Genomic DNA, 9323 nt, shown 5'->3' with positions numbered 1-9323 from the left:
CCTGGGTTGCTGGTGATGATTTTGGTTTGGTTGCCTGGGAAGATGGAGGAGCCATCACAGAGATGGGGAGCCAGGGTGCAGAGGCCACGATCAAGTCCAAAGGGCAGGGCAAGGGAGGCAAGTGTTGCCAGGGCCAGAGGCTTTCACTGCAGTTTTAGCAAAGATGCTATGAGGTTCATTGCCCCTTAAATAATAGCAAACCCACACTTTAAATTAAATTAAAACATTTTTAGTTTAGCTCTTCTAAGTGGACCCACACATGTATTCTCTACTAGTTATTACTGAGAATGACTAAGTATTATAATTGAGCTGAAAATAATCTGCCGCCCATACTTGCTGGGTTGGTTACTAAGTATTGCTTGAGTTTTTAAGTAATGAAACAAAGTTGTGCTCTTTCCAAATGTTAATTTTGAGGACTGCAGATGGTAACCATCTGTTCCGCGACTAGCATTTTACAATATTTGATTACTACTTTATATAGTTTGGGGAAGCCTGCCAGTGGAGTCTACCCATCAGGTGGGGAACTTCGGTGGTGTGTCTCCTGTGGTTGCTCTGATGGTCTTGGCCACCCTTGAATGGGTTCCCCTCTGATTTCTGGGCTAAAGCATATTGAGTTGGACTGGCAAGGTCATGATTGATAGCAGGAGGAACTTGAGGAGCCCTGTCCTGTTCAACTCTTCCTTACAGCTGGAACCATCAGAGTGCATCGTGGAAGCATCTGTGAGGTCAGGATTGTCCGACAGTTAGTACCCTTTGGGTTACAAGTGACAGAACAACAACCTCGGCTGTTTGAGTTGCTCAGGTTGGTCTCAAACTCCTGGCTTCAAGCGATCCACCCATCTCAGCCTCCCAAAGTGCTGGCATTACAGGCGTGAGCCACCACACCTGGCATAAATAAATTCTTTGGGCTTGTTTTTTCTTAGGGTCTCAGCTCTGCCTTCTGCTATGTGGCTGTGGTCTCAGGATTCTAGAGGCAGGATGGCTTCACTGAGAGAGATCAAATCCTCCCAGCATCAAGTTTAGTGCGAAGGAGCTAGAGTCCTTTCACACCACTTCTGCAGAGGTGTTGTGATGCTCTTTGATTGAACTAGCTAGCTTTTGTCACATGCCTGTGTGTGAGCCAGTCCTTGTACCCACGTGGATGCAGATCTCTGATAGATTAGGACTGGATATAGTCCCACTCAGACCTTCTGAGTTGAGACCTGGGGAGGAGTGCACCCCAGATTGCACATTGAGGCTGTTACTAGAAGGGAGAATGGATGGTGGGGGTCAGACAAATATCTGTCCACTCCAGCATCAGAGCAAGAGTCAGGGAACCAGGAGGAATTGGCTAACATAGCTGAGGAGACACATTTATTGTTGCCGAGGAGATAATGTGCTGTAAATGGAATAAAGGAGCCTCTGGAACCAGCTAAGCTTCCCTTCTTAGTTTAAGGGCATCTGATAGATTTAGTTTCTGGTTCTTTTGGAGGGGGTGACAGGAGGGGGGTTGTCTTTTTTCTTGTATGTTCCTTTAAAACTAAGGCCAGTCACTGGGTCTCTTTTAGCTCCTTCATCTGGAACATAGAGGGTGTCTCTCTGTACAGAGGAGATAGTAGTTTCATTCTGTTTAGTTAACAGTGAGTGGAGCCCACTGCAGGCCAGGTGCTTAGCCCAGAGAGAGCTACAGGTGAGGTAGCAGATAAGTCCCTGGCAACACCGTGAACAGGGCTCTGCAGCCCCACAGAGGACAGGGGGAGCCCCTCTGTCTCCAGAGAGGAACGGCTTCCTGGAGGAAGGACACAGAGCTGAGCCTGGAACGATGAACAAGGCTCCTCACATGGAGGAGATGGGAAGGAGTCCGCGGCCAGGGAGCTGCACGTGCACTGAAAAGCACCCTACTTGGTGGTTTGGGGAGTCTGGGAGCAGTTCCTGTGGCTGACTGGGATGTGCCCAGGACACTGATTCCAGTGCTCACTTGGTGTCGGTGTGGAGACTGGAGTGACAGGCTAGGGACTGGGATACCAGGTTCAGGCAGGAGCCTGATGAAAGCTTAGCAAGCCCATATGTTTTAGAACCTGCCATTTAAAACAATCTATACTCTCATCGTTCCCTTAAAAAAAAGGAGTTTAGGCTAGAGTTGTGGGTTCCTTAGAGAGAGCCTTAATATAGAGAAAAATGTGGGTTCTGCAGACACAAAAGAGAGTATGCTGTGTAATTCCATTTATACGAAACTCTGGAAAACGCACACAACTCTAGTGACAGAAAGCAGAGCAGCAGCTGCCTAGGGTTGGGGATGTCGAGAGGGCAGGAGGAAGGGATTACAAAAGGCATGCGGTAACTTTTGGGGATGATGGATATGTTCGCTGTCTTGATTATGGTGCTCGCTTCTCCAGTGTGTACCTGTGGCTGCACTTACCAAATTACATACTTTATGAAGTTGGCTATATGTCAACTGTACCTCAATACAGCGTTTTTTTTTTTTTGTTGTTGTTAGAATAAGACTCTTGGGCTAGTCTGTCAGAGTTCAAATCCAAGCTCCACTTTTATCAGCTGTGTGATCTTGGGCAGGTTACCAGACCTCTCTGTGACTGGTTTTCTTATGTGTGCATTAATTACATGTAAATAGAGACAAACAAGTGCTCATTGTGATTCATCTGTCAGAGACAGATCTATTAGAGACGGCGTCTCACTGTGTTGCCCAGGCCGAAGTGCAGTGTTTCGATCTCAGCTCACTGCCATCTCTACTTCTAGGGTAGAGCGATTCTCCTGCTTCAGCCTCCAGAGTAGCTGGGATTACAGGCGTGCACCACCAAGCCTGGCTAATTTTGTATTTTTAGTAGAGACAGGGTTTCACCGTGTTGGCCAGGCTGATCTTGGACTCCTGACCTTAAGTGATCTGCCCACCTTACAGGTGTAAGCCACCTCACTCAGCCCATTGTCATTCTGATCATAACTCATAGTAAAATGAAGTCACATGCCCAGTCTCTGGGTGTACCATAGTGACTCTGTCCAGTGTCTTTGTGCAGAGCCCCCTAGATTCATGCTTCTCAAACTTTAAAATGTGCATGCAAATCTCCTGGCATTCTTGTTAAAATGCAGGTTTGATCTAGTGGGTCTGGGATGGGGCCTGAGACTGCATTTCTGACGAGCTCCCAGTGCTGTGGGTTTTGCTGGTTTAGGAGCATACTTTGAGTTTCGAGGCTCATGCCTGTGGGCATTCTCCCCTCTGTGGCCTGTGCTCTCACTAGCCATGGCTAATGTCAGAGCTGGTTTCCTAGTGATTGCCCCTCAGGGTCTTCCTGCTTATCTCTCCTACCCTGCCTGTGAGGGACACCTACTCATACACCACCTGAAGTTGAGTTCCAGGAAGAAGATGCCAGGGATGAGGCTGTACATTTCCCTCCACACTCACTCTTGGTCCTTGCGGGCCTGCTCTGGGCTGGGGCTTCTGCAGGACTAAACACCCAGCCCAGCCCAAGGTGCAGGCTCCATGCGATGGGACAGGAGGGGCACTGGGCCTCTGCACCAACCATGCCTGCTTCCCGAAGTGCTGGGACCTGGGGGCCAGAGCTGAGTCTAGAACTTGGCTTGGTGCCCTAGAAGTGATGCTCCTTGTTTTCCAGGGACAGAGAGTCTCACAGATGGCCCCACTGCCAGGGGCAGAACTGGTTCAGAAGCCACTGCAGCTCTACCGATATTTGCTGCGCTGTTGCCGGCAGCTGCCAACCAAGGGCATCCAGCAGCATTACAAGCATGCCCTCAGGCAGGTGTGAGCTGGGTCCACTGGGTCTGGGGGCTGCCTCTGATGGCAGGCTTGGGGGCGTGGGTCAGAGGCCAGGGCACAGGGCTAGTCTCTCCGATGGTGGTGAGGTGGCAGTGTGGTAACAGCCACAGGAAACCAGTGCTCGGCTGCCCAGCTCCTCTCTGTCCAGGAAACAGAGGGTGGATCACCCAGCACACTAGCTGTTCTAGGGCATGCATGAGGCAGCTAAGCGGGTAGTTAAAATAGACTGTGAGGCACGACATCATCTCGCAGGCATCCCTGCCAACAGTGCACAACTTGAATTTAATCCTAAGAACACATCAGGTAAACCCTGATCGAGAGGCCATCCAGCACATAATTAATTGACCTGTCATCAAAAATGTCAGTGTTGTGAAACACAAAGAAAGACAGAGTGTTCTGGATTAGAGAACTCAAGAGACATGGTAACTAAATGTAATGCATGATTCCAGATTGGATCCTAGACCCCCAAAAAATAGCTGTAAAGAATATTACGGGCCTGGCATGGTGGCTCATGCCTGTAATCCTAGCACTTTGGGAGGCCTAGGTGGGTGGATCACCTGAGGTCAGGAGTTCAAGACCAGCCTGGCCATCATGGTGAAACCCCATCTTAAAAAGTAAAATAAATATTTAAAAAATTAAAAAAAATATTATAGATTATAGGCGTGGTGGCCTACGCCCGTAATCCCAGCACTTTTCGGAGGCTGAGGTAGGCAGATTGTTTGAGCTCAGGAGTTCAAGACCAACCTGGGCAACATAGACCTTGTTTCTATTAAAAAAAAAAAAAAAAATTTAGGCCGGGTGCGGTGGCTCACGCCTATAATCCCAGCACTTTGGGAGGCCGAGGCGGGTGGATCACGAGGTCAAGAGATCGAGACCATCCTGGTCAACATGGTGAAACCCCGTCTCTACTAAAACTACAAAAAATTAGCTGGGCATGGTGGCGCGTGCCTGTAATCCCAGCTACTCAGGAGGCTGAGGCAGGAGAATTGCCGGAACCCAGGAGGCGGAGGTTGCAGTGAGCCGAGATCGCGCCATTGCACTCCAGCCTGGGTAACAAGAGCGAAACTCTGTCTCAAAAAAAAAAAAAAAAAAAATTAACAAATGAGATGGGAGGATTGCTTGAGCCCAGGAGGTCAAGACTGCAGTGAACTGTGATTGTGCCACTTCATTCTCACCTGGTGACAGGTGAGATCCTGCCCCAAAAAAAAAAAAAAAAAAAAAAAAAAAGACTATTACTGGGGCAGTGCATGAAATTGGAATATGGGCTATAGATTATAGTGTGTCAATATTAAGTCTTCTGAATTTAATTGTTGTGGTCGTGTCAGAGAACGCCCTTTTTATTAGGATATACACATAGGGATGTTTAAGGGTAAGGGCAGTGTGTCTGCACTTACTCTTAAATACTTCTGAAAAAACGTATACATAGACATAGAGAATGATAAAACGAGCGTAGCAAAATATTAACAATCGATGATTCTGGTAGGAATTCTTTGCATATTACCACAACCTTCTGTAAGTGAGAAATCATTTCCGAATAGTAAGTTAGCTAAAATTCTTACAAATATAATATGGAAAGTGAAAAAAAAAAAAAATGGAGGTAGCAGTAGCCACAGAGGGCTGTGGAAACATGGAGAAGGGAGCAGTTAGCTGTCTAGGGAGTCAGGGAGGGCATCCCAGAGGTGGATGCTGAGGGGGCTCCTAAAGAGGAGCAGGAGGATGTGTGGCGTCGGGAGTGACGGGGGTGGGGTGGGGGGGAGGTGCCGGTTCTTTTTTTTTTTTTTTTTGAGACGAGTATAGTGGCGCGATCTGGACTCACTGCAACCTCCACCTCCCAGGTTCAAGTGATTCTCCTGCCTCAGCCTCCCAAGTAGCTGGGGTTACAGGCATGCACCACCATGCCCGGCTAATTTTGTATTTTTAGTAGAGACAGGGTTTCTCTGATGTTGGTCAGGCTGGTCTGAAACTCGTGACCTCAGGTGGCCCAGCACTTTGGGAGGCCTGCCTCAGTCTCCCAAAGTGCTGGGATGAGCCCCCGCACCCAGTGGTGAGCCATTGTGCCCAGCGCCAGTTCTTTTTGAATCTTAGGTTACTTCTCAAGGGTGAACATCTGGTCAAAAGCAAACAGCGGCCCATGCTCTGCATCGGGCCTGGTGGATTTCCTGAAGCCACTCTCTCTACTGCCTCCCCTCCCTTCCCTGTGTGGCTATCTGGAGAAGCCCTGCTTATTCCTCCCTGTTGTGAAGCCCATGCAGAGATCTCACCCTGGGGAAAGCAGCTTCCTCTGAGGAAGAGAGATGGAAGTTCCCTTTGGCCTCCATGGCCTGATAGCCTTTGGGCCCAGCTTGATTTTGGGGTACCTTGGCCAGTTTTGCACCTCCCCTGGTGGCAGGAGTACATGCTTTGCAGTCACATAGACTGGGATTCAAATGCTGTTGTTCAGCAGCAAGTAAGGATCTCTGAGCCTCTGTTTCCTCGTCTCTACAGGGGACAATCATCACCATCTATGGAGGATGAAGAGAGTTGCTGGGTATGAAGTGCCCAGCAGTGTACCTGCCCAACTGGTGCTCTGAAGCTGCTGGTCCTGGGAATTTCATCTGGTCATCTTTCTTTATGTTTAAACTTGCAGAGTTTTCGGGTTCATTCAGATGAAGACAACCCTGAGAGAATCCAGCAAATTATTAAAAGAGCCATTGAAGATGCTGACTGGATCATGAATAAAGTAGGTGCTTAAGCCTCCTGGCTCCGCCTGCGAGCTGGGGTGATGCTGGCCATGATCCCCATGACCACTAGAGGCCACTCCTGCCCCACAGTTGAGAATGGTCCCTGTGGAGGAGGCCACCATCCAGCTGCTTCCCTCCTCCAGAAGCTGAAAGGTGATGGCAGATACCTTCTGGCTGCATTTATATTTTCAAGTGTGGAGGGGCTGTCACTCTTCATCCTTTAAGGCAGTTTTTTGCCCAACAGTGTTGATCACGCTGAGAGGGAGCAGCAGGAAGAAGGAGGAGAGAACAGTCTTCCTGGAAGCCGTAGTGCAGAGCCGGCAGTGGCATTGAGCTATTGCAGAGAGGAAAGCTGTCCTGGGGAGGGACTCCCCATCTCTGGGGGGTATTCACACTGGGGCAGAATTACAGAGGAGGCATTCAGTATGTTTTGGTGGAGGAAGGGAGTGAGTCAGGAATGTAGACTGGCGTCTTGGCCCTTAGACTCTGATATTAGAATGACTAGAGAGTTGGAGTGTGCCCCTACCTCCCTGTCCTAACTCACACTCTTCAGGTATGGGCCCAGGGTCCATTTTTTTTAAACCCAGTAATTGTACCAGCTGGCTTCCAAGGGTCCTCCTCCACCTGAGATTTTTTTTCCCCCTAAAACAAGACTCAGAGAGGACAGGTGCTCAGTTTCCTTATTCTCCTCCTCCCCAGCCCCGCCAGCTTCCCTTTTCATTAAAGAAGAAAGGGAGTCCAGGCATGAAGTAGAGATTTGACTGCCCAGTGCCTCCTGCCTGGATTCCCCACCTCCCAGAAGCCCCTGCAGGAGGCAGAGGAGGCCCATATCATGGGGGCTTGAGGTATCCCCAGAGTCCTCCTGCCCTTGTGGGCTTCCCTCCTTCACATTGAATCTCTCTGTCTTGCAGTATAAAAAGCAAAACTGAGAACCCTGAGAGTGACCTTCCTAGCCTCTGGATGTTGAGAGGCCCCTCTTCTGGAGCTCAGAAGCAGCAGTGGGTTTGCAAGATCCATTGGCCTTGTTGGCTGAAAGAGCCAGAAATCGGGAGGAGAAGCTGACCTTGCTTCTCCGGAGGCTTCTCTTGCCACAGCCATGTTGTCAGCATCCTTTATGTTTGCACTTCCAGCTGCTCACCATGTGAAATTTGGGGAGAATGTGGTGTTTTTTTGTTTATTTTCTGTCTTTTTTATTTTTGTATTTTTGTTCTTTTACTTTTCTCTGAAAGTGATCCATTTATTCTGGAGATCTTTTTATCATTCTGTGAGTCCTACAGCAGATGTCCCCTCAGGGAGCAGCCTGTACAGAAGAGAGCGCATGGGCTTTAGAACCAGACAGCTCTGGATTTGAAGCCCAGATTCAGTAAGGCGAAGGTGAAGTGCCTCACACAGGATGCTAGTGGCGGAGCCTGAAAGGCTCCCTCTGAGGAAGCCGTCCTGCCCCGCCCCTCCTCTGCTCCAACAGCGCCCTGCACAGCTCTGCGCCAGGCCACTCAGTGTCAGGTCTCAGTTATTTGTTTGCTAGCTTGTCCTGTCCCTGCATGCAGCCCCGAGCCCTCACAGTTGTCACGCACCCTGCAGTCTGCCAAGGAGCTGCTCTTCCTGACCACTGTTTCTCCATGCCCACGGAAGTCGAAGCCCTGGGCCTTGCCTCCAGGGAGCTGACAGCGTCCTTAAGTGGTGAAGTCACACCACATGAACCAAGGGGGGGACGCCAGAGCAGCTGCGGTGAACTCAGGCCTGTCCAGGCCTCTGCACACCTGCAATTTGTTTTGACTGCCATTCCCTGCTTTGCCTCCATCATGGAAGGATGGAAGGGAGCCGGAGAGTCTGGGTGGCCTCAGGGAGAATGGCCAGAGTGGCCAGAAGATGCAGAGAAACCCCACTGGGATTTGAGTATTCCCCAAGGGCATTCAGCCACAGGGATCAACTAGTGTGTGTTTGTGTCCTTGCAATTATGTGACTTAAAGTGACTCAGAGATATCTTTATGTGCGTGGGTACTCCGCTGACAATGAAGTAAATATATCAATTTGTGGAAGCTTGTGTGTCTTCTCAACTGATAAGCCACGCATTCCCTAAGCATACCTTGTCTGCACCCCTCCAAACCTGCCCCGCCGAGTGTCATCCACTGTTGAGAACATAGAGTCAGACATGAAGCTGCCCAGGAGGGGTCATTCTTCAGAGAAGGAGACTGAGACTGGCCCCGCTGCTCCACAACAGTTGGTGAGGCCAGATTGGTCCTACCAGGCTGTGGGCAAGCTGAGGGGTTTCAGGCTAAGCCCAAAGCTGAGCCAGTCCCCTGTCCCACCCCTGCTGTTGAGCTGGGGGCCTCTCCTCAGGTGACAGGGCTGTATTGAGGTCACAGGAGTAGGGGTGGCCATATCCCAGATGTTTCTCAGCAGGAGTGAAATGAATGAAGGCTGACAAGGGTTCAGGATAGTTAGTGTTGCTTGCTCTTGACCAGCTCCTGGAGCGGTTCTGTGACTTTTGGTTCCTGGATAGGTGCTTGGTCCAGCCGTGCTGACTCGCCACGTGTTAGACAGTGGGTGTCCAGCTGCAGTGTGAGGCTGGCTGGTGAGGGAGCCAGCAGGGATGGGGTGGGTGAACAGTGTGCTGGCTGCTCTTCCCAGTCCCTGTGCTGCCACAGAGGGTGGTGCTCCCGCTTATGCAGGAGCCCACGGTAGGGGAGGCAGGAGCATGCAGCACTGTGCGCACAGGGGCACTGTTGAAGCCTGGGAGAGCCTCCTGTCCTCAGCAGCAGCCTTGCCTTCCACCCTGCCCTCCGACTTCCACCGCTTCGAGCCCTGCGTGGACTGTGGGGATGGCTCCTTCATCT

General features: G+C 50.3%; 1 protein-coding gene across 1 annotated transcript; it reads left to right on the top strand.

Annotated features, from left to right (window-relative positions):
• Positions 1–2811: 2811 nt before the first annotated feature.
• LOC116546607 (LYR motif-containing protein 9) lies at positions 2812–8530 on the top strand. Its single transcript, XM_032272807.1, has 3 exons — positions 2812–3749; positions 6393–6485; positions 7398–8530. The coding sequence occupies exons 1-3, from the start codon at positions 3588–3590 to the stop codon at positions 7413–7415; spliced, it is 273 nt and encodes a 90-aa protein (XP_032128698.1). The 5' UTR covers positions 2812–3587; the 3' UTR covers positions 7416–8530.
• The last annotated feature ends 793 nt before the right edge of the window (positions 8531–9323 follow it).

This window comes from Sapajus apella, unplaced genomic scaffold (assembly GCF_009761245.1).
Source record: "Sapajus apella isolate SASKATOON/1434 unplaced genomic scaffold, GSC_monkey_1.0 scaffold1109, whole genome shotgun sequence".
Classification (NCBI taxonomy): Eukaryota; Metazoa; Chordata; class Mammalia; order Primates; family Cebidae; genus Sapajus; species Sapajus apella.
Note: the sequence above shows the minus strand (reverse complement) of the source record. Positions and strands in the feature narration are given on the sequence as shown.